The sequence below is a fragment of the Chelonoidis abingdonii genome, chromosome 9 (genome assembly GCF_003597395.2).
Source record: "Chelonoidis abingdonii isolate Lonesome George chromosome 9, CheloAbing_2.0, whole genome shotgun sequence".
In the NCBI taxonomy this organism is placed as follows: Eukaryota; Metazoa; Chordata; order Testudines; family Testudinidae; genus Chelonoidis; species Chelonoidis abingdonii.
Genome location: NC_133777.1, coordinates 63004223 through 63029533, shown reverse-complemented (window position 1 = coordinate 63029533; position 25311 = coordinate 63004223). Strand labels below are relative to the sequence as shown.

Below are 25311 nucleotides of genomic sequence, written 5' to 3'. Positions count from 1 at the left end.
GGAGTCCTTCAGTCCCCCCCCTCCCTCTTAAATATGAGTAGTACGTTCATTTGATTCTTGCTTTCTCGTACGCTGTCAGCACAGCACTGTGCTTGTCTTGCCTCTGTTCATTTTTGTCTTCAAATGATAATTCGGATGTCATAGTAACAGTAGTTTTTATGTTCTCCACCATACAGCGATCAGATCAGTATCTCCCGTACGGTCCATGCTGGAGCTCTTTTGATTTGGGACTGCATGGCCACTCGTGCTGATCAACTCACGTGGGCAAACGGAAATGAAATTAAAAGTTCGTGGCGCTTTCCTGTCTACCTGGCCAGTGCCTCTAGTTCCGATTCACTTCCAGAGCGTGGTCACAATGGTGCACTGTGGGATACCGGCGGAGCCAATACCGTCAAATTGCGCCCACACTAACCTAATCCGAATGCAATACCGATTTCAGCGCTACTCTTCTCGTCGGGGAGGAGTACAGAAATTGGTTTAAAGAGCCCTTTATATCGATATAAAGGGCCTCGTTGTGTGGACAGGTGCAGGGTTAAATTGGTTTAACGCTGCTAAATTTGGTTTAAATGTGTAGTGTAGATCAAGCCTTAGAAAAATATGCGTTGGTCTGTTTGTGGTTTTCTCTGATGCTCTGGATAATTCAGGGACCAAAGTGAATTGTTCAATCTGGTGCTGGACAAGAGTTTAAAAAGCAATAGACAATCATACAAAGATGGCGATGTATGTGTATGTCTGTGTGTGATTGCAAGAAAAGGGGATTAGTTTTCTCCAAATAGAAATGAATATTTTTTTCAGAGATGAAGTTCAGAAGCAATCATCAAAATCATGTCCTGTGCCAGATAACAACATGCTATACATTTCAGCTCTGTACACAGAGCCCAACTGCCTCAGCTTGACTGTACAAATACTACGTTTATGCATTTAAAAAGAATTTAAGTGTGTAATTACCCACTTTGTATATCAAATATCAGGTTGCACATCCACATATGGAATTTGCATTCACAATTTAGTAGACCACTTTTGATCATTTGACCCCAATGGGTTAATTATATTTATTAACAGTCAGAACTAGTTTACTTTTTTTTTTTTTTTAATATGTATCTTTGGGCATTCTTAACACTCAAATTGTCAACATTGTATAGCACATATGGTCCTATACTAGAGTTGTAAATTACATTCTAAAGGGAAATGTAGTTAACAAACCACAGCACATTAACTAGATCTGAGTGTCAATACCTGGATAGAGAGAGTCACTTTACAAAGCAACAAACAAACCAAAAAAGAAAGTGAAGAGAACAGAACTGACCTGTCATCTCCTTGGCCTGATCATGGATGAAACGATTCAGCTCCTCCTTTTCCTTTTTCAGTAATGTGTTTTGCTCTTTTAGTTCTGATACCAACTGTAAAGACAATAGAATGTTTGGCTCAGGATAAGGATTGCAGTCACAGGAACGTGTTTAATCTGTGCACCTAAAGCTCTGAAGGGTCTAACTCCACTGCATTCTTGTAGTAAGAGATCAAAAAGTCCATGTTTTTAACTGTCCTTCAGAAAATTAGATAGTGAGCTAAAGTGCCACCTTCACTTCTTAATTCACATCCCAATCGCACCCTCTCCTGCATGCAGCACACACTGAATTTCTGATCAGATGAGGCCAATGAACATGAGAGCCCAGAGCGTTTAATCCGGAGATGCCATTTAAATTGTATTGCAGCTAAAGACACATGGATTAGAAAATAATTCAATGACTCTGCCCTATGCCTCTTAAGAGCTGGTGGCGATGTGATCCCAGAGCTTGTCTACAAACAAAAGTTGTACCACTTTAACCCTACTGGTATAGCCAAAGTGGTATACACCCTTTAGTGTGGACGGTTATACCAGCACACCTGTATTCACATTAGGAGTTGTGTTAGTATAACTGTATCACTAGGAAATGCTTCCCCTAACATACATATTAACACCAGTACAAAAACTGTGTTTGCAGACCAGGCCTATAGACATTTACAAGACTGTTCTATGGAAACTCTCTTTAGCAAAGGACCCAAAAATTTGAACAAATTTAAATGGAAAATTGTTTGTTTTATTTTACTGTTTTGATGCAATGTGTTTTCAGTTTGATAGAGGCTGAGTGCTCACAGATTTCCAAAAACTTGTGGGTGGGGAAGTAACAGATATATTGTTCTTGGGGGACACATTCAGCTTGAGGTCAGATCAATTCACTATGTTTCTAGTTTTAGGAAGTGCTTCAATCAGCAAGCTTCCTGTACTACCCCATATGCTGTACTCAACCCAAGAACAACAAAAGAAAAAGGATCATTTTAGTAACTGTGAATCTCTAAGATCTCAGGAACAGAAAACCAATGGGGCTTTTAGAGACAGGCTGTTTCTAAAATTTTGGTATTTTGGGCTAGGGAGTTCCCACCTGCTCTGTTTCCTGTTTGTATTTGTCTGCCCATTCCTCAATTGTCTTCTTCTCAGACTGTGTTTGGTGCAGCTCCTTTCGAAGCCTGGTGATCTCCTCCTGGAGTGTGTTCACACGGTTTGTGGCATTCTTAGCTTCCTCCTCACTCATGCGAAGCCTTTCCACATCACTCCGCAGCTTCTCGGTCTCTGTGTTGTACGTGGTTTCCAGGTTAGTTAGTTTCTCCAGCAGGGATTTGTAGTCTTTGTTCTTTACAAAACACAGTGCAGATGTATTAGCATTAAAATACCTTTGGGGTTTGTTTTAATCAGAATGTTAGTGCTCATGAAAGGGGCTATATTGACAGACTGAATCACTCTATTTATCCACAGAACAGTTGATGCTTGGCCAGCAAGATAGCGGCTTCCAAACCTTCATGTCCTAGATTAAAATCAGACAAAGCCCATGCATGCCCATCAACATACTTGTTTTCCATTCAACACCTTGATAAAAGTGTATTATGACAGGGGATAGAGCACCAGATGATTACCTGTTGTGTTCATTCCCTCTGGGGCACCTGGCATTGGCCACTATCGGAAGTCAGGATACTGGGCTAGATGGACCTTTTGTCTGACTCAGTATGGCCATTCTTATGTATGGAAATGGTATGGAATGGTACATTATCTACTGATTCACATCTAGATTGATCCACTCTCCCCTCTATGGAAAGAGATATTTCTCCTGACTAAAGAAGAAAAATGGTTCCTTTTAAAGAAAAATTCTGCTCCCAATAATTACTTTATTTTTCCAATGATTGCCCATAGTTCAAATATTGAGGCAGATGATGAGAAACTTCTGATCATTCACTCTTGGGGCATTTACCTGCTCATCAACTTTACGCTGCAGCTGCATGATCTTGTTCTCCATCCCAATATTGAGCTTCTTGTACCGTTCCACAGAGCGCGCCTCTATCTTCAGCTTCTTCAGCTCCCTCTTGGCCATCATACGCCTATAGCAGCATTGCAGGTAGACAATTGCCTTCAAGCTCCTACGGTAGCACACACGAGCCAGCCAGCCCCGCACGTGCTTCTGAATAATAATGGCCTTGTGCTCTCGAAGCATCTGCGTTTAAAAACAAAAACATTAGATGAAAAAGTCACACACTGTATTTATACAAAATTAACAACATTCTGCAAGAAGAGATACATAGGTAATAACTAGAGAGACAGCCATTTGAAAATAGAAACTGCAGGTGAAGGGCAGCAGAGGACCAAGGAATCAGTATAAATAAATAAATAAATTAACCTAAGGAGCAAGGGATATGGAAAGAAACAAGAGAAAACTAAAATGAAGGGAAAGAGATGGAAGAAAGGAACTGGGGACATTTGTATTGATGTGAGATCCCTGTTAATTACAAGAATATAGAATACCTATGGAAAACACATTAAATCCATCCCTAGAGTTCTAGGGATGATTAGATCTTGCTCTTACTATACCCTTTTATTATGAGGCCACTTGAAGTCATTGGTACATGAACAGATGGGTAAATTCAGCAACTTATTGTTTAGTCTCACTACATATCTTCCAAATATATACACACATACATGAAGCTCCTCTGCATTTCAACAGTTGGTAGTAGCTTATCAAATTGAATTCCAATTTCCATTCCCCTCTCTACCTTTTTTTCTTCTTTAGTTAGCTCTAACTTGTAGAAAAACTTTTTTTTAATGCTTTTCCATGCTTATTGTTTGGCTAAAGATCAAAGAAAATTGATGCAGCTTTTCTGAAGTTTGCAAACATTAAAGGAATGCTTTCCTCCTCATTTATTCCGATTAGAAATTTTGCACCCTCCTAATTCCAGAACAGCTGGTAGTGGAAATTTCAAAACATGGCTTGACAGTCTTTATTAAAACATAAAAACAATTCAGGTTTGAAGAAAAATGGGTCAGTATTGAAGTTATCGTTGTTTTAGCTACCAATCTTTCACATTCAAACAAATTTTCTATTTACTTTTTGGACAGCTGAAGTAAGGATGTTTTAGTGATTTCCGAGGTCCTAAATTCCACAGGATGAGAGAGTTCAGCTCTAAAGTGTTAGAACTAAAGGGTTTAGGTTCTATACAGTAATGTGCATGTCATACATTATGGACCAAAGTTATCTATAAGGAGAGCTTGTCAATTAGTCACAGCAGGACAACTACACAATCTATAATCCCAGGACTGCAAACAAAGCCTGTTTCTTCCTGCAGCCATCCCAGGATCATAGGTCTTAATAAAATTTTTCCTCAACATCAATGCATCTGTCTTACATTTATCATTTGTTCCATCTGTGATGGGAGGATTTTATAACAGGTAATTTCTAATTGTGATTACAAAGGAGAATCATTAACTCTAATTGCAGAACCATCCTTAGACAGGTAAGTTTGACTGGCCCTTATGGTGACTTCAGAAGTAATTTGCCATATCTACTACAAGGGAATGTGACAGGTTTATAAAATGATGTTATACTGTAGAAATGGAAGTGTGCATAAGAGTCATTCAATCAGTTTCAGGAATCTAGAATAGTTGACTCATCTATTTTGCATATCCTGGGGATGGCTCTTAGCCTATATGTTGATGCAATGTACCTGTCAGTTTTATGAAGAAGCTCATTACTTTCTGAAGTTAATGTACATTTGAAAAATATCTGTCAGGCTAGTAAAAGACTCAGTGTTTTAATATTCTTATAGGAATTTGTAATATAAAACCTGGATTACAGTGCTCAGAATGCTAGCAGAAACAAAACAAATACTAATAATGTACACCATAAAATACATAGGATGTGTAACATGGCTGAGTGCAGGGGGAGAAATCTTACTTTTCAGGCATTTCTGGCTGTTGATTGTTCATTTGCATAACCTTCCCATTAATGATATGTTAGACTGATATACTATATATGCGTGGGTGTATATGTGCATCTACACACAAGCATGTTTGCATACTTGTACATTTTTTCTTTAATACAAATCTAAAATGTCCAGAAATTCCTTCAGTCCAATTCTTTTGATCAATAGAAGACAAAGATTCTCAAACACTAGCACTGGCAGACTTTTATGTTTACATCTACTAACTTGAGAAGAAGTACAACTCTGTAGGACAACTTCTCAGTGAATAATGAGTTGACCTTTGAAAAACTCAATGCAAAACAATCTTTACAGGTAGAATTGCTGTGCAAAATGTTGTCTAACTCACAAAATCCCAATGTATCAGTAATTCTGCTTCCAGCCCTGTAAACATTTAAAAGCAAAGCTGAATTTCTAAAATGAGGGCAGTCAATTTTTCTTTAAACATAGTCACATAATGTCATATCATCATAATTAGGACAGAACTCTATCAACCTCCCACCAAACTCAGATTAGCACAAATAAATAAAAAAAGTGAAAAACAAAAAGAGAGCCAAGGCTTTAATCTTCTATCAGATAATAGCTCACTAATACCAAAATTAGCATCCTCAATCATCTTTTAGAGTTTGACAGAATCACAGAAATTAGGGATTAAGAAGAGCTACTAAGTCATCTGGTCTGTGTGTGTGTGCATGCAATATTAATTTGGACTCATAATGATTGGCTGTCTAATCACTGTATCACATTATTCATATTTTCAAGTACCTTATTTCAGGCCATGCAGTGGCATTGAGTGTGTGCCTTAAGGTCTGACAATTTGTACAGAAACATTTTAGAGTGCCATGGAAACAGTACAGTATGGGCTAACCTGGATGTGCTTGGAAACAGCAATAATGAAACACTGGGTCTTCTTACCCGCTGGTATTTGTTCCTTGCTATGTAACCTCGTAAAAGTGACTGAAGCACAATAGTGGCAGCTCGCATGAGATGGTATCTTTTGTGAACCACATACATGCGCTGGAACTTCTGAATTATGATGGCAGCCCTGGTTCTTCGCAAGAACTTGGCATAGCTGGCAAAGAAAAATGGTGGAAATGTTATTTACATCTATTATTTATAAGCTGTGAATAACATTTTCCCAGTCCTATAACTTTATCCTCTTTCTTAGGAGCCACATTTTCTACATATTCTACTCTAGATTATTTGCAGTACTGTCAATGGTACAATGTTTGCTTACTACTATACTGCACAGCAGCATGGGAAAATTAAAAAAATAACCCTTAAAAGCCCCAGGTAGAGTTTACTCATCCTCAGAAAGTTGCACTGGGGAACTGACATGCTCTTCTCAGTTTCTCATCACCCTCCCTCATTCTTTAAAGCAGCTTCCATTAATCAATGTTCCCTAACTCATTCCCCAACAGAAACAGGTCCACCCTTAATTCTTATACCTCTAGCAAGACCACTGAAAAGCATCCCAACTTAATTAGTTTCCTTTTCCCTCCCACCTCACTTCTGTATCTGCCTGCTTCCCTGCTCCAGCTGGTTCCCTCATCACCCACATCAGCCATCTAGTCCTAGTTGGCCTGTCTCCCCTTTGTTGCATCCTGGCCTGAGGGATAGGTTTTCCGCTACTGGAGAGAGAGGCCACATTAGAAGGGCAGTGGACAGTTAACAAGGTTTCGTGGCAGGAAAAAGGAAGGTCAGGATTCAGTCTAAGCAAGAGTCCTGCCTCACCCCACCTGCAGACTGACTGCCTCACTCCACTTTTCCTCTGCCTAAAAAATAGAGAACATGGACTGCTCTTAGGTGTTATCCAGCTGGGAAATAGCTACATTTTTCTGTAGGTCAAAACAAGCAGGTACTGGTCTTAGAGGAATGCACATTCTAGTCTATTTCCTTCATTACACTGAAACAGTAATTCCTATTGCTCAGCACAAGGAGACAGAAGATGCTCTCACAGCTAAATGACCTAGTTAAAGGAAGGTGAACTGATGTAAGAGCAAGTGTCCCCAAGTGTGCTACTTACCATCGTGCCTGGTACCCTCTGACATATCTCTGAATGGTGATGGCTGCTTTCCTCATGCGCAGGTACTTCTTTCGCATCAGCCACCCTCGGATTGTCTTCTGGATGCGGATGCAGGCAACTCTCAGCTTATCTGCTCTTATTTTTTCCAGATAGGCTACTTGACCAGCCCGAAAAAATATTTTTGTCTTACCAAACTGGTACTTATCCTTGTTCTGTTTTCAGAGGAAATACATGATCAGTAACGGAATTAAACAATAGTGGATAAAAAAGAAGACACGAAGGCTGAATTTAAAGCAGAGTCAGTAAAGAGGTAAAACTACCCATTTAGTATTTCAGCTAAATCTGTACTTACATTAGCTAAGGAAGCTGATTTTTTTTTTTATTAACTTATTATGCTCTGTGCATAAATTTGTAGAATTAGCAGGATTAGGGATTTGGAATCTTAAGGAATTATATATGTGAGGATTGGTTACAACTTTATTCTATCAGGAAATATTTTCTGAACCAGAAAAAGTTTTGTTTTTTTAAAAAACGTGTGTAAGAACTGAAGACTGATATTTCCTTTGCCAAATACGGCTTACAATTAAGGCACTTTGTTATCAGTTTTTACTGAAAAATCCCTGGGTTTAACAAAAGTAATTCTTTTTTTTAAAAAAAACTGATTTTCACCCAAACTTTGGACCACTCAGGTGCATGAAAATACTGATTATGTTAAGCAAATCAATACATTACATTAGTGAGATGTATATGTTAATAATAAATTAGCCTAAGTGTAAATGTAAGACCATCTGTTAAATAAGGTAATATAGAAGAAGAGACATGCATACATGTAAGGACAGTTAATGTACAGTTCATGAAATAAACCTTAGCTTTAAAAAAACCACTGCTTTTAATTTTTAATACTCTTACCATTCTCTATTTGTTACTTTTTTTCTGTCCTCCCATCCCCCAATATTAAACCCAATATTTACCCCCAAAAACTGGAGAGTAAAGTTTTACAACAATTTTCACCCACTTTGAAATAAACACCAATAATCACCCAGGAAATTTTAAACAAAATATAAACCAAACATAAAGGACCTTGTTTTTCTTCATGCTACAAAGATCAGAACAGTTGGTATTTCTCATGAAACTGAGGAAAAACACTAGTGACACTGATGAGACGAGAAGAGAAAAAAAACAGTAATTGAAATGAGAATTAAAATAACTATATTTAAATTGATATCTGACCTTTCTCAACAGTCAGTCTTAAGAGATATTACAGTGTACAAATGTTTTAGAAAGGATTTGAAAAGGTGACTTGATATCTATTAGCCTGAGAACCAACTCTACTAGCCCAGGGGAAATATCTGTGCCCCCACACTCGTGTACAATTGTATGGAATAAAACCGAGGCATAATGGACAGAGCATGTTGAGATGACTGCAGCACACCTGGGGGGTGAGGAAGGAAGGTGGGACGAGGGGCTATGGGTAGTGGTGGAAAAACAGGATGAAATCTTCTGTGTGTACTTGGACTTAAAATTTACACACAAACACACAGGTGAAGCAATAACCTCAACTACTTAAGAGGTACTATTGATTATTATTTGATGTCAGTATGAAAGCACTGGAAGTCAAGCTGAAAGCTCCAGCTGCTTCTATTGCTCTGAATGCTTTTAGTAATACATGAGAAAAGGAATTTACTCGCATGACATGGATACTATATGTATATAAGTGCATTTTAATGGAATCTTGAAAAAATAAACTGTATTCTATGCTTGTTTGATACTGACTCTGCCCCTCAGCAAGCTAGGTGGCTTTCTGATTTTAATTTCCATGGTAAGTCATCTGTGTGATTTTACTTTTCCTCACCTATACCTTGCACTGAGTCATGATTAACCACCTTTTGGCTGAGAAATAAATGGGACCCTCTTTTGGAGTCTATCCGTGCCGTGCATTAACCCTTAGTATACTGGCTAATCCCCAGGAACCCTAGTAATTTCTTGTGCAACTCCAATGATTTTGTTTGTTTTATACCCAAAAGATTTAAGTAATAGCTAATTCTTAAATGTTAAGGGAAGCCAGCAGCTGGTATTGTACTGGAAGAGGGGGAGCTGTTCACGCTTGGGAGCAGAGCTGGGTCAATACTCTTAGTCCTGCCTCTCCTGTGCTGGAAAGTCTCCTTCTCCTGTTGTTTATTTTCACCACTGCTCCCCTAGGCTGGAAACTGGCTACATGCATGAGAGCCGTGAGGGAGCTTGCACAGAGCATCTCTGTGTAGGAGGGCCAGGGCAGGGAGACAGCTGAGAGGTGGTAGGGAAGTGGCAGGGTCTCACAGTGCTAAGTAGAATTAAGGAATCATAGAATCACAAGATTGGAAGGGAACTTGAGAGGTCTTCTAGTCTAGCCCTATGCCCTCAGGGCAGAACTAAGTATTATCTAGATCGGGGGTGGGCAAACTACAGCCCGTGGGCCAGCACCTCGGGGCTTTGGATCCGGCCCACGGGATTGCCACCCCCATGGCACCGTGGGCCCTGTGCCACTCCTGGAAGCAGCCCGGGGGGAGGGGGTGCAGAGAGAGCTCTGCACGCTGCCCTTGCCTGTGGGTATCTCTCCCAGCAGCTCCCATTGGCCGGGAACAGAGAACCACCATCTCCTGAACTCCTCCCTTCACTCCTGCCCTGAGCCCTCTCCTGCACTGTGCACCCCCTCCTGAACCCCAACCCCCTTCCTGAGCCCCTTCCTGCACACTGCACCCCGTCCCACACACTCCCTCCTGTACCCTAACCCCCCGCCCCAGCCCTACATTCATAGCCCTGCATGCAATTTCCCCACCCAGATGTGGCCCTTGGGCCAAAGTTTGCCCACCCCTGATCTAGACCATCCCTGATAGGCGTTTGTCTAACCTTCTCTTTAAAATCTCCAATTTATTCCAGTGCTGAACTAACCTGACAGGCAGTTTTTCCTAATGTCCAAACTAAACTGCCCTTGCTACAATTTAAGCCCATTGCTTCTTGTCTTATCCTCAGAGGTTAACATGAACAATTTTTCTCCCTTCTCCTTGTAACAACATTTTAAGTACTTGAAAACTGTTAAGGAGATGTAAGGGTTTTTGTTTGGAAGAGGAAAGAGAAACTCCTGCATATTGGAATCCCCAGGATGATTATACCGCCAAGGTTAATACAATTTGCTGTTAAATTAAGTGAGGCAGTCCCTCCATCCACCAGGGCTTAAAATTGTTGTCTTCCCAGCCTCTGCTTGACCGGAGAATCAAACCCCCATCTCACACACAGCAACAATGGAGTGACTTACACTCACTGAAGCAACATTCCATTTTTTATTTGACAAGACCAGATGCTTCTACAGCTTCACAAAGAAAGGTGAATGTCACCCAATCCAGCAAACAACAGAACATTCAGAGAGACTATGATTTTCCTAAACTAATGTTGGCTGCTGTTTGAAGTCCCTATCAACTAATAATAATGTATAACTATTTTCAAATCTGTAGAGGAGGAGGAGCAACACATTTTTAAAAACTGTCTGTATAATGCAGGATTCCAAGCAATATTTATAGTAGGTTTTCAAGTGATTAAAAAAATTAATTGCGATTAATCGCACTGTTAAACAATAATAGAATACCATTTATTTAAATATTTTGGATGTTTTCTACATTTTCAAATATACTGATTTCAAGCATAACACAGAATGCAAAGGGTATAATGCTCACTTTATATTTATTTTTGATTACAAGTATTGGCACTGGGAGAAAACAGAAGAAATACTATTTTTCAATTCACCTAATACAAGTGCTGTAGTGCAATCTCTTTATCATGAAAGTTGAACTCACAAATGTAGAATTATGTAAAAAACTGCATTCAAAAACAAAACAATGTAAAATTTTATAGACTATAGTCCACTCAGTTCTACTTCTTGTTCAACCAATCGCTCAGACAAACAAGGATGGTTACCATTTGCAGAAGATAATGCTACCTGCTTCTTGTTTACAATGTCACCTGAAAGTGAGAACAGGCATTTGCATGGCACTGTTGTAGCTGGCATTGCAAGATATTTACGTGCCAGATGCGCCAAAGATTCGTATGTCCCTTCATGCTTCAACCACCATTCCAGAAGACATGCTTCCATGCTGCTGACGGGTTTTGCTTGATAGCAATCTAAAGCAATTCAGACTGATGCACGTTCATTTTCATTATCTAAGTCAGATGCCATCAGCAGAAAGCTGATTTTCTTCTTCGGTTTTTTGGGTTCTGTAGTTTCCACATCGAAGTGTTGCTCTTTTAAGAATTCTGAATGCATGCTCCACACCTCATCCCTCTCCGATTTTGGAACGCACTTCAAATTCTTAAACCTGGGGTCAAGTGCCGTAGCTATCTTTAGAAATCTCACATTGGTACCTTCTTTGCATTTTGTCAAATCTGCAGTGAAAGTGTTCTTAAAATGAACATGTGCTGGCTCATCGTCCAAGACTGCTATAACATGAAATATATGGTAGAATGAGCGTAAAACAGAGCAGGAGACACACAATTCTCCCCCAAGGAGTTCAGTCACAAATTTAATTAACACTTTTTTTTTTAAAAAAAAAATGAACAGCAGCAGCATGGAAACATGTCCTCTGGAATGTTGGCTGAAGCACGAAGGGGCATATGAATGTTTAGCATATCTGGCACGTAAATACCTTGCAATGCCAGCTACAAAAGTGCCACGCAAATGCCTGTTCTCACTTTCTGGTGACATTGCAAATAAGAAGAGGGCGGCATTATCTCCTGTAAATGTAAACAAACTTGTTTGTCTTAACAATTGGCTGAAGAAGAAGTAGAACTAACTAGACTTGTAGCCTCTGAAATTTTACATCGTTTTGTTTCTGAGTGCAGTTATGTAACAAAACAAAAATCTGCATTAGCAAGTTGCAATTTCACAGCAAAGAGATTGAACTACAGTACTTCTATGAGGTGAACTGAAAAATACTATTTCTTTTGTTTATCATTTTTACAGTGCAAATATTTGTAATCAAAATAATATATACTTTGATTTCAATTATAACACAGAATACAATATATATGAAAATGTAGAAAAACATCCAAAATAAGTAATAAATTTCAATTGGTATTCTATTGTTTAATAGTGCAATTAAAAATGCAATTAATTTTTTTGAGTTAATCGCGTGCATTAACTGCACTTAATTGACAATCCTAATGTATAGGTTTTAAAAGCTACAATTCTAATACCAGAATCAGCTTCTCCAACAAATTTTTGCATGTCTGTTTTCTGTCACTAAGGACATCTTTTTGCTTCATCAGGACACGGTAGCGGCTGAAGAACTCTTGATACGTCCACCTGTACCAAGAAACAGAAAGGGTGTTAGCCATACAGTGGAAACCTGTCTCCATGAAAATGCCTCTTCTGAAAACAATCTGAAAAACGGCAAACCTACCTTGAAGGGAAGCCAGCTGCGCTGATCCGGATAGTTTCCAGAACACCACAAGCTCTGAGCTGCTGAACTGCTCGCTTTTCATCAAACCTATATAAGAAAACAAAACATCTGTCAAATGGCAGACTTTCTAACTGAAGCTCTAGCCAAGTTCTGTATGAGAACCTAAGTTCAGAAATGGTGACAACATTAGAAATGCAAACTAGTAGATTTCAGTCAAAAAAGTTGTCATGAGTACAGATTCTTTAGGAGCACAAGCTTTGAATCAAATTCAAAACGGAAAATCATGAAATTGTGGGTATCGTTCTCAGACAGAATAAAGGAGAAATACAAAGCTGTCAGCTAATCATTTTCTCTCCATCTAGCCCCAAACATCTGCTGCTATTATGTGTATCCTGATGCTTTCGGGACACACTATTCTACTGCTGAGTGATGTGTACTATGTTCTCAGAGACCATTTATGAACCAACATACGTGAATGGAAACTTGAAGTCATTGGGTTTAATACAACGCACGTAGTGTGGAGTTGTAGCATTAAGGGTTTCCATCAGCAGATGAAGAGAGTTCCGAAACTGTAAAAAAGGAAATCAGAATACGATGAAACTCAGTCTTGTTTGAAATGATCTCAAATGGGGACTTTTTTAATTAGATAAAAGAGGTTGTCTTGAAAAATCCAACATACAGCCAAATTTCAATAGAGCAGTTTGGTTGTGTGCTGCCCCAGTGTACTATAAATTCTGGTGGTTCTTGGAAGCAATTCATATACACTGCAACATTCTTGCGGAATCAATGGCAGTCATATTGCCATACAATACACAAATGCTTTAGTTGCCTCTGACAAATGCAACCACGCAAGCTGATTTTCAGAGGTGCTGAACTCCCACTGTCTTCAAGTGAAGTTGGTGGGAGCTCAGAACCCTTGAAAAAATCAGGGTAACCAGGGATCAGATTTTCTCAGGAGCTCAGCATCCAACATGCAAAGCTCTTTTGAAAACACGGTCACTTAGTTTGGGAGTTGAGTTCTTTTGAAAATCTGGCCCTAACACTGTACACAATCCAAATTGTAAGCTATAACCAAACCTAATGGTTACTATCAGAGTTAGATGAGCAAGTCCTTTTTAAGAGAAGCCATCCTGTATAGCTGTGTATAGTAAACTGCTGCTTTCTTATGCGGCTATGCAAGGCCGGGAGAGCAGGTCTTCATGAAAGTATGATACCTGAACATGAGGTACTCCACACACAAAATATGTAAAGCTGTATACATGCTCAAACATGGCCTACTTCTCTTACATGGATTGCGTAGTTTTCTGAAGATTTCTATCAATATTCTAGCAATCCTGGTATCCCATCCTTAATCAAGGTCCTACTGCCCATTTGTTGGTGATGCCTGATGGAAGCTAAAGATTCCACAACACTTAAAAAGAGAAAGAAAAAGGTAGTGGGATAAACTGAACCTATTGCTGAGAGCCATGATGGTGACCTTTCCATCTGAATCAATACTCCTGAGCAGTGATCACAAGAAACCGCTGCATAGTATGAGACCAGTAAGACACTAGAAGGGGAGGGGAAAAGATTATCCTAGGGTACGTCTTCACTACCGGCCGTATCGGCGGGTAGCAATCGATTTCTCAGGGATCGATATATTGCGTCTCATCTAGATGCGATATATCAATCCTCAAACGAGCTCCTGTCGACTCCGGAATGCCATCAATGCAAACGGCGGTAACGGAGTCAACAGGGGAAGCCGCGGACGTCGATCCTGCACCGTGAGGATGGTAGGTAACTCGATCTAAGATACTTTGACTTCAGCTACACTATTCAGGTAGCTGAAGTTGCGTATCTGAGATCGATCCCTTCCCCTAGTGTAGACCAGCCCCTAAAGGAAATAGTCATTGGTTCAACTCACCTGATGTCCCACAGTTTTCTTATGTTCCTTGCTTGCTTGGCCTAGTTTGTCCTTGGTGGGTTTTACAGCAGTGCGAGACAGCAGCGTGCGACCTGAAGGGGTTGCTGAGGTGGGACTAAGGGCCTTCTCCTCATCCTGAAACAACTCTGAAAGCATCTTAAACTGGTGGAGAAGTAGGAAAAACAAGTTACCTCTCAGAATCAGGGGGTGAGTATTCTAGAAGGGAAGAAGTGCTGTCTAAGGGTCATGCAGGAGTCTGAGAAGGAGGATGACAGGTTCTTTTTCTTAGCTCTGAGTTGTCGTGTGACCGTGACCCAGTGAACAAACTATTTAATTTAGAAATGGGTATAATTGTACTAGACTGCCTCAGACAGGTTTTAGGTTTAATTGATTATTTATAGTGCCGCTTAAGATCCTCAGATGGAAATAGCAGAGTACTGATGCTAAGGTACAAAGAATGAGTGGTATTATCTTCTAAAAGCATATAAGATGGTTAGAATCCTAACTCATTTTCTGTAAGCAGTTCTTTTCTTTTGGTGGGGGGGAGGGGAAGATGGGACAGAGTAAGACAGAGCACAGGTTGTTCATGAATGTATGAGGTGTGCAAACACGTGCTGATTTAATGATAAAATTGTATTTGTGGGTGTCTTCCTGTCAAATTCTGGCTTGACTTGAGTCTTGTGCATAGAGCCAGCAATAGCTTCACAGCTCAGCCAGTCTGTGACATGGTCACAGGTTGGCAATGCCTTTAAGGGTAATTGGGTTCAGGCATACCTCTGTCACATTAGCTATCCCATCCCCTTGCTTCCCTCAGCTGGTCCTGATTAGGTGGGTGATTTCATTAAAAGGGCTGAGAACTCCGTTTGAGTGTGGAACCACAGACAGCGGGCAAGCTTCTGTGGAAGGCCCTGAGTGATGGCCTACAGGAGACTGAGGGGACTCTAGGGAAGCAGCCTGGAAGTGAGAGCTCTATCCCAGAGACAGAAAAGTAACCCAGAAGGAACTGAGAACTGAGCCCAGGAGAGGCTGAAGAAGAACCCAAGTGGGGAGAAAGTACGTTTTGCTTGAACTTGTTATCTCGAAGGGGGATTGGACTCAGAGTAACCCAGATGAAGTGGCTGAGCCATAGGACTCTCAGGGACCGACAAAACCTGGGTGAGGGGAACTGAGGAGGGCAACGCCAGCAGTGCCACACTTGGCCAGCAGGCTTCTGCCCTGTGACACATTGCTACAGATGTTCCCTCAGTATGGACATGCTACTGTATAGGACAGCTTGGATGCTAGAAGAAAATATCAGGAAAGCCTCCCCTGACATCCCAGTGGTGCGTCAGGCTCCTCTCTAGCTGAGAAAGGACACTGAATGGCCCAAAAGGCTGCACAGAATACTCCAGTCTGACAGCTTTCAAATACACCCATCAGCTAGAAAGAGGATGGATTCAGCCGGCTGAAGATCCACTCTATCTGGCAATCAGCAAGAATGGCAAAAGAACCTGCACAGCCTTTCCAAGCAACCCCTGGGACCCAACTCTGGTCCTCTTCCCTCCCTCACAGCAACTGTAAATGATAATGACCACAAAATGTAACTCTGCTATAATAGGAACCCAAAACAATAGTAACTATACAGGCAACTACAGATAATGCTTCCAGGACATTGCCAGAATAACGAAACCTGAGCCCTTCTACCTATGAATGAATAATCTTTAAACTAACATGAGTTCTCTTATTCCCAAGAAACAGGAACATTACATTTTCAGTAACATAAAGCAATTAGCTAAGTATGGCCGACAAGGAACGATCACTAGTTGCCTTATCAAATTTGATGAGTGTGCACCATGATCAATGAAACAGTCCGTGCAACTGTACCAGAGTGATGTAGTCTGCTAGCCCAGCACTCATGCCATTTCTATAGCATCATGTGTCTTAAAAAAGATGTAGCTGCCCAGGGCAATATAAAGTTACAATATGGGGGCCAGAAGAAATCTGAAATTCTTGAACTAATAATAAAGATGAGTATCAACTGCTTAGATCTTTAAAAGTCTTATCCAAGCCATTTCATACAAACTGTGTGGGTCTATATCAGTCAAGCAAGGAAGCCCACTGTGAGCTGAACCTTAACAAGTTTCATCCAGATGAGTCTGCTACTGGCATGAACACAAAAGAGTATGTCCTTCTTTGGCTTTTCATTGCTGATGAGCCAGTGTTTCTAAGGAATCAAATATATGAGGCTCATTATCCCCCTCAGGTGAAGATCTGAGTGTAAAAATGTTCAACTTCATTTAAAAGTCACCATTTTCAAAGGCATCTTTTGCTATTGTGTGTGGAAACAGGGGGCAACACATGGCAATTCTTTACCATTGGAACTGAAGGGTCAAAGTAAAGATAGTACATATGAACAGGGCACTACTGAGGGAGTCTTCATTGTCTTTTCCTGGCTCAGCACCTCTCTCGGTTTCACAGACCACTGGCAGTGCTCAAAGAGAAGAAAAAACAGGGAGCAAAGTGCAGACAAGTCATGTGGTGGGAAACACGCAAACATTTGTCATTTCACATGAATTTTTCGGATGATCTCACAGACATGCTGCTAACACATGCCAGCAGCGAGCATGAAAACTGAGAACTCTCACATATTACTTGTGTGACGCATGCACTGTAATAAAACATGCTCAAATAAGTGCCATGGACCAATTTCTAGAGTAGGCTAACATTTCAAGTTGTGCATTACATAGCCCTTCTAGGAAAGCATGCTTGCCGTGCACTTTGAGCAGACCAAACTTTCTCCACAAAATCATAGAAGCTGTAATGATGCAGAGGTAAGCAATTATTAGAATTATAAGTGATGCACTAGATTTTAGGTTTACCTTCTGTTGAATATGTACGGCAAACCCAGAAAACAGCAGCAACAACAACAACAACAAAAGTAGATTAAAATCAAGAATGAAACCAGAAAATTGAAAGCTATTGTGAAGAGTTACTAATAATTAAGGTTGCCTGAAAAACTTCCAAAGAAACATTTTTTCCACTGGATAATGGGGTTTTCACCAAAATCTAAAGCTTCTATGGGAAAAAATTGATTTTGGTGGCATTTCCATTGCGAAAAATCAAAACATTTCATTTCAAGTGGGACCGGATCAAGCTGACATTAATCTCTGCATCTGCCTGAGCTGGCACCATGCTTTATGGGAGTTATAGCTCCCGATCCCTCATGCCCCCATTCTTCCCTGTGGGCCATGCTCCCCAGGCAGACTAGATCCCCCATGATGCCCGACAGTCTCTTCCTGTGGCTGAGGCACTGTAGCTGGACAGCAGTGCCCAGAGGGGAGAACAGGAGCATGACAGATCCACAACCACAACTCCCACGAGGTACCACAGCAGCTCACATTGTCACAGAGATTAACATCGACCCGAAATGAAACATTGAACAGAAAATGTTTGTAACTTCTCATTCCATAAAAAGTTTAGGTATTTCAACTTTGCATGTCAATTCAGAATGTAAACAAATGACACAATACTGGAATTTCCCATGGGATGGTTATCAGCTGCATTCATGATTGTATGGGTATTATTCCAACCTGTCTGAAGCCCTACAGCTAGCAAATTCCCAACAGCTGTCATCAGGAAGTACATTTTGTACTTCCATTTTCATTTCAGAAGCGAAATAGCCAGCATTCCTACCATTAAGAGAAAGTAGCCCTTCTCCAACAGTGAGCATGTCACCCATTATTCCTTGGTGTAATATTTTAAAGTTTTTAAATGGGAAAGTCCCATGGAGTTTAAAAATAAAAAACACCTTCAGCGATCAGTAAATTCTCCAGCCAATGTAGATTTTCCTGCTTTACTGGGTTCTCACTTTGATTTGGCTTTTGGAACAGGTACATAGGGGCAACCTGACTTTCTTGTATAGCTGCTTTATGTTTAATTGGTCTGAACAGACAAGAAAATTCTGTTTTCATAAAACATTTAAAAATCAAAAGGTGTGCAGTTTAGAAGGGAACAGTTAAGCCTTCCTACACTATTCTGATCCATCAAGATCCCTTGATATCTTCCAAAAAGCCCAAGCAAATTTACAGTGAAAATACTGAAAATTCATGTAAGGCTAAAAGTAAAAAAATATTCCAACTAGCAAATCAGCAAACATACCAGGCCAATTTCTAATTTGCGGTTTTCAAAACAAATATGTTCCAATCCCATTCCATTAAAATCTATGGCTAAATACAGACAAACTTCAATGGGAGTGAGATCATGCCCCATAGCTTTCTAAATACGTACAAATAACTAAATAAATAGAAACTATAGCCAAGTGGAGAGGGCCACTCAGGGCTGGGGGAGGGGGAGGGAGGAACAACTTTAGTTTCTAAAGCTTATATAAAAAAAGCTGACCTTTAACTTGACATCTCACGGCAGGAAAAAAATAAAAATAAAATCAATCCTCAACACTAACCTTACTTGATTTTAGGACCTTGATTTGCTCTTCATAAACTGTGTCTTTGTTCTTTTCCAGAAAGCCTTCACACTGATATTCCACCTAAAAACACAAAAATGTCATTTTTTTCCTGCAAAAAACTAATTAGGAGTTCATTTTTGCAGGATTCACCAGCTGTAACCTGTGAAATTAAAAAGCTTCCTATTCATGTTGTTTAAAATATCTGTCACTGAATACATGCTTGCATGACAAACGCTGCTTGTAAGAAAGGTTACTTTCTAATAAAAAATGGAACTTTAAACCACAACATATGCATAACTGCTGTAATTGTAGTGATTGAGAATCTGGGCTGAGCCACTTCATCTCCTTGTGCTTCAGTTAACATAGCTGTAAAATTAGAAAAAAGCCAGACCTCACTGAGAAATAGATATCCCATCTCATGAGATAGGTAAAACTGGTCACACTGCTGAAGCCAGCTACACAAAGGTCTTCATCTGCATTCAAATAGTCTTCAGTAGTAACTGTAGGTATATATTCTTCAAAAGACAACAGACTCTATAAATGATAATGATCCCCACTTAGTTCATTCCTCTACTGCAGGAAGATTGATTCTCTTGGATTTAAAGAAAGGCCACAGGCCTCACACTAAAACTAATCAGAGATGACCTACCTGACCTAAGAATGGGTGGGAAAAAAACCAATTGCCCCAAATCCAGAGAATAGTATTTTAAAAATACAGAGATGGTAAGAGATATTTATTTGTGTCTCTCTCTCAGGCCACATCTAGACTACGCGCCGTATCGGCGCGTTAAAATCAATTGCTCGGGGATCGATATATCGCGTCTAATCTAGACGGGATATATCGATCCCTGAGCGCGCTTATATCGATTCCGGAACTCCACCAACCCCAACAGAGTTCTGGAATCGACATGGCGAGCCGCGGACATCGATCCCGCGTGGTGAGGACTGGTGAGTAAATCGATTTTAGATATTCGACTTCAGCTACGTTATTCACGTAGCTGAAATTGCGTATCTAAAATCGATTTTACCCCATAGTGTAGACCAGCCCTCAGACTAACCCCAGGAAGACAAGGGTTGCATCAGCAGCAGTCTAGATGTTCACTGAACAAGAATGACCTCTTTAGTAACTTTGCTATCAACAGGCTGGGATCAAGAGCTGGAGATGAATGCCCTCTTTCAAAAAGGAACTTCACTGGCTTTGTGTCTCCAGGCTACATGTCTCTAGATGGAGCATCTGCCCACAGTCATCTTCTCTTCACTGAGAACTTCACCTACCTATTTAGTAACACACCGGCATCGAAACTATTCCCATAGCTGTAGCAAAAATTAAATCCCCAAATTCCTCTACACAAAAATAATGTTTCATGCTCATTAGCTATTAAGGAACAAACTCTGATCAAGTCACTACAATATTTATTAAGGTGAACTTCACCTCTGTGCACGGGGCCCACACAAAAACCATCCACTATTTAAGCCCTATTTTGAATTTCACCCAACTTTGTAACATTAAAAAGAGTCTTCCAAGCTGAAAAAATTACCACTAGAGGGAGGCAAAGAGCTCTATGCATTCCTTCAGGAAACAACCAAGTTTACAAACCTTGCCAGCTAAGGCCCATATTATGGGCTTTTCCCCCCTCACTGTTCCAAAATGTTTGCATATGTTAACTTGTACATATATGAAAGGCGAAATGGCTTAACATTGGTAATTCCTCGGTCTTACATGTGCTTATGACTTCCACAGCCTGGGACTTCCCCAACCTGAACTATACTATTCAGTATAGAGTTCAAAGCATATTTTCAACAGCCAGGCTCAATGTATTTTACAGTATGTAAAGAGTTTAATGCATTATCTTTTTGCTCTTTCACCATTTCCAGCAGAGAAATGGCTCATGCATCAAGCATAAGCATTCTCTTAACTATTTGCTATTATCAAGGACATGGTGGAGAAGAGAGGCAAAGCAGAGTCACACTTTTTCTAGGCATAAATTCAAGTATATGAGAGGAAACAAAGTGAGGTCAAGTAAAGACCACAAATCCTGCTGATTCTGACATGATGCTGTTTTCTTCAGCACATGCTGAGCTACCAATATAGCCACATAGCTCCTATAAGTATTATAAATGAAAATTTCTTTGGCTTGTATGAGAACAAAATCCTCATCCAGCCTTCTTCAATATAGCATCATTTTAACCCAGAATTTAACTCCTTCACATGCAGACTCAAATTTTTGTTCAAAAACAAAACAAAACAAAAAACAATTTTAAAGGTTTCTAGGCTGCTCAGCAAATTTAAGCATGATGTAAGAACCGGTCTAGCAAAATACATTTCAATGACCTACTTTGTCTTCTAGGTCATTAAAGACAGCTGCTCTCACTCACCAGGTGAAAAAAAAGAAAAGCACATGTTGCGCCAGTGTTTTTGACTCTTTGTCAGCAGATTGAGTTTGTTATGGTTACTATTCAACTGAGCAGATATTGACATAAACATGCAGTAGAAACACACATAACAGGAGAACTGATGTTGTAAGATTCGTTTGCAGTATGTAAACAAATTAAGGTGTAATCTTTCAAAGGTGGGATGGTCTGTGGTTAAAGCATGGAACTAGGAATTGGGAGATCTTTTTCATCTTCCCACCTCTGCCACACACTTGCTCTGTGACCCTGGGCAAGTCACATTTCCTTTCCTCTTTAGTTTCCCATCTGAAAGATGGGGAGAATATCATCTACACCGCAGAAGGGTGTTCTGAGGCTGCAAGCATGCTGACATCCATGGTTATACGTACACAGTTTTCGGGGACATGCTGCATTCAGAACCAGAAGTTACTGCTAGTAACTGTGGCTTATATTGAACACCCTAAATAATTCTAACTTTGACATAGAAATGATATATATCTGTACACAGAGTTATGCGCAAATATTGCAGAGGAAAAAAAAAATCCTTACCTTGTCAGCGAAGTGTTGTATGATAAAAGCTTTGTTTGACATACGTGGTTTTTCGAAGAGTGCACATTTCTTCAAATGTGTATTATACAATTTCTGGGCCCAAGAGTCATCTGATCCTTTAGGCATCTGCATAAGAGAATATAAAACACCATTTATACCATCCTGTGGACCTTTTAGAAGTGAATAATACCAGAAAGATGGTTCTGTGATAATGGGGGACAACATTTTGCATTCTACTTCAAACTTAAGCCCTTTGCTAAACTGAAGATGAAAAGCCAGTAACTAATTATGGGTCTGACTCTACAGTTGTCACTGAGCATGCTGTTTATTACTGCAGGTAGCACCACTGGGACTATTCTCAGCAATGTTTCTGGGAGCAGGCTCTACCCTAGTTACAAACACTCTGAATAGAATAGGGGGGAAGGAAAAAAAAAAAAAAAAGAGAAGGTCAAGATAAATACATTTTATTAACAATGTTTCAGTGCAGTATATCTGGAAGCAAAAAGTCATGTATTATACCCAAGACAGCTTCTTATTAACAACAGGCTTACTAGGTCAGAGCATATCCATTATTATTAGTTGTTTGTAATGACTCAGCAAGGAGAAGCCTCTAGTCACTGTACACACATGTAATAAAAACAGTTCCTAATCTTAGCATATGATAAAAGACAACAGGTGGAGAAAAAAAGAATGATGGGGGGGATGAATTGGGGAAGGGGGAGGGAAAGATAACACTGAAACAATTATACTGGGTATAATAAGAAGCAGCCACAGTATACCAACTGCCTAACCACTGTCCAGTGTTTTGTAGGCATCATGGCAGAACTGAGTCTTAAGGAGGGATTTGTAGGAGGCCAGGATAGTGGTTTTGCAGATTTTTATAGGAAGTTCTTTCCATACACAGAGAGGGCACAGGAGAAAGCATGAAGGTGATTAAAGAGAAATGGACTGCTGGGTGATGATGGCCAGGGCCGGTGCAACTGTTTAGGCAAACTAGATGGCTGCCTAGGGCGCCTAGTGGTTGGAAGCACCTAAAAGCCCACTCAGGTGAGGAGGTGGAGTGGACATGAACTAGGGTTGGGTGTGGGGGGGCGAGGAAGGCTGCCCACAGTAAGTGGGGGGCCCCTTGGGAACCGCTTCCCACCCTAGATCACCTCCACTCTGCCTCCTCCGATGGGCACACAGCCCCCCTTCTAAGTCTCCTTCAATTGGTGCCGCAAGCCTGGGAGGGGAGGAGAATTAGAGCGATGCTGGCGTGCTCAGCGGAGGAGGTGGAGACAGGTTGGGGTGGGGTTAGGTGCCGCGTGGAGGGGGAGTCTCCCCAGGCAGGGTTAGCTGCCGCGGGGTTGGTGTTCCCGGGCGGGGTTAGCTTCCGGCGGGGGGGGGGGGGGCGGTGGGTGCGTCTCCCCAGCAGGGTTAGCTACCATGGGGGGGGGGTCCCTGGGCGGGGTTAGCTTCCATGAGTGGGGGGAAAGGAGAGGAGGAGTTCTCCCCAGGCAGGGTTAGCTGCCACGGGGGCTCACCAGGCGGGGTTAGCTGCCGTGGAGGCAGGCTTCCTGAGCAGGGTTAGCCATGAGGGTGGGGCTAGCTGCCACAGAGGGGGGTAGTTGCTGTGGGGAGGTGCTCCTGGGTGGGGGTGGGTGGCGGGCTCCCCAGGTTGGGGGCTGCCACGGGGGTTAGCTGGGTGTAGGGATGGTGCAAGGTGGAAGTTTCACCTAGGGCGCGAAACTTCCTTGCATCGGTCCTGATGATGGTTGGCACCATTGATTGGTTCCATAACGTAAGTGTTCAGAATGGGGGAGGGGAAATAAGTCTTGGAGGACCTCAAAGGATTTAAGTAGTTTGTGTTTGATGCAGCAGAAAAGGGGGGAGCCAATGGACGAATTCAGAAAGAGGGCTGATGCGGTCAGAGCACTGAGCCAGGTAGATAAGGATTTGAAAGGACTTCAGGTGGAGGGGTGAGGAAGAGAAAGTTGCACTTGTCAAACCTAGAAAGGAGAAGGTCACAATAGTCAAGATACAAGATGATTAGAGCCTGGACAGGAGCTATAGATATGTGGATTTAGAGGAAAGGCCGGAACATGCTGGTCTTTTGTTCTTCACTAGTTGCCAAATCTCTTCTTAGCCACTCCAAATAACTTTAATCAGAGCATCAAAACAATCATTAAGTGTAGGTGACTTTATTCCCATAAGCACTGCATAACAATAACAGAAACAGGAGACCAGTGTATCTTGCAGTAAAAGTAGTCAAGTCATTTGAACACGTACCTTACATTCCTCATCTAGCAGATCCAAGATACCCAATTTGGCCTCTATGAGATTAATACAAGGCTGATTGTCATAGAAATCAATCAAGGTCCATGGAATTTGTTCCTTCATATATTCCTCCTGTTCCAGCTTAAAGACATGCTATGTGGGGGAAAAAAAATCTTTAAGAGCAAAGCCTGGCTTTTTTCCTAACTCACTCCTAAAAAGAATCTATTATACGGCTATCTGTGAACTTGTGAGCATATGCAACTGTGTGTGTGTGTGTGTGTGTGTGTGTGTGTGTGTGTGTGTGTGTGTGTGTGTGTGANTGTGTGTGTGTGTGTGTGTGTGTGAGAGAGATAGAAACACATATATTTGCTTCTTCCACACTGTGCCACATGTCTTTGAAAACAAATAAGATACTCAAATACAAGGATATCAATTATGACAGGTAAATTGGGGCCCCACAAAATATTCATAATGAAAGCTGAAATTCTTGAAATTTGAGATTTTCAAATTGTCAAGGTTTTATGAAATTTGCCATTTCTCACACGTTTTCCACTGAGAGACTATTCTGAGATTCATTTGCTCTCAAATGGTGTTATGTTCAAACTTCAAATTTTAACAGACTTTTTAGCAGAAAGAAAGATTTTTCATGTCTTTCGGTGAAAGAAACCCATTTTGCAAAACGTTGTGAAAAAGTTAAATTTTGCTGTAGCAAATTCACAATTTTATTTTAGTGATTATTTTATAGAAGATGTAATAAAAAAATGACACTGCCATAACAGAATGTGCACAGAAAGCAAAGTGAAAGTTTTAGAACAAAAATCCCAACAGTGAAATATTAAACATGCAAACTTTGGTTATTCTACAGTCATTCTTTTTAAAAACAACAAATCCTTTGGAGATTCTCTGTTTTACTCAGTTTAAACTATATTTCTATCCGAGCTAAATTGTAAACACATATAATTAGAGCTGGGTGACATTTTTTTAGTAAACAGAAATTTTGCCAAAAAATGCATTTTGGGGGCTTCAAAACTATTTG

General features: G+C 40.6%; 1 protein-coding gene across 8 annotated transcripts in view; it reads right to left on the bottom strand.

The window, feature by feature from the left end:
- Window positions 1-25311, bottom strand: part of MYO5A (myosin VA) — a 199244-nt gene that overhangs the window by 47780 nt on the left and 126153 nt on the right. For all 8 annotated transcript variants that reach the window (XM_075069627.1, XM_075069629.1, XM_075069631.1 and 5 more), the window contains exons 12-23: window positions 24288-24428; window positions 22020-22145; window positions 19077-19160; window positions 14639-14800; window positions 13207-13304; window positions 12736-12822; window positions 12530-12638; window positions 7307-7518; window positions 6196-6352; window positions 3282-3521; window positions 2421-2669; window positions 1307-1400 (exon numbers count right to left, since the gene is read on the bottom strand). In XM_075069627.1, coding sequence (XP_074925728.1) covers window positions 1307-1400; window positions 2421-2669; window positions 3282-3521; window positions 6196-6352; window positions 7307-7518; window positions 12530-12638; window positions 12736-12822; window positions 13207-13304; window positions 14639-14800; window positions 19077-19160; window positions 22020-22145; window positions 24288-24428 — 1759 coding nt within the window. The remainder of the gene's footprint in view (window positions 1-1306; window positions 1401-2420; window positions 2670-3281; window positions 3522-6195; window positions 6353-7306; window positions 7519-12529; window positions 12639-12735; window positions 12823-13206; window positions 13305-14638; window positions 14801-19076; window positions 19161-22019; window positions 22146-24287; window positions 24429-25311) is intronic.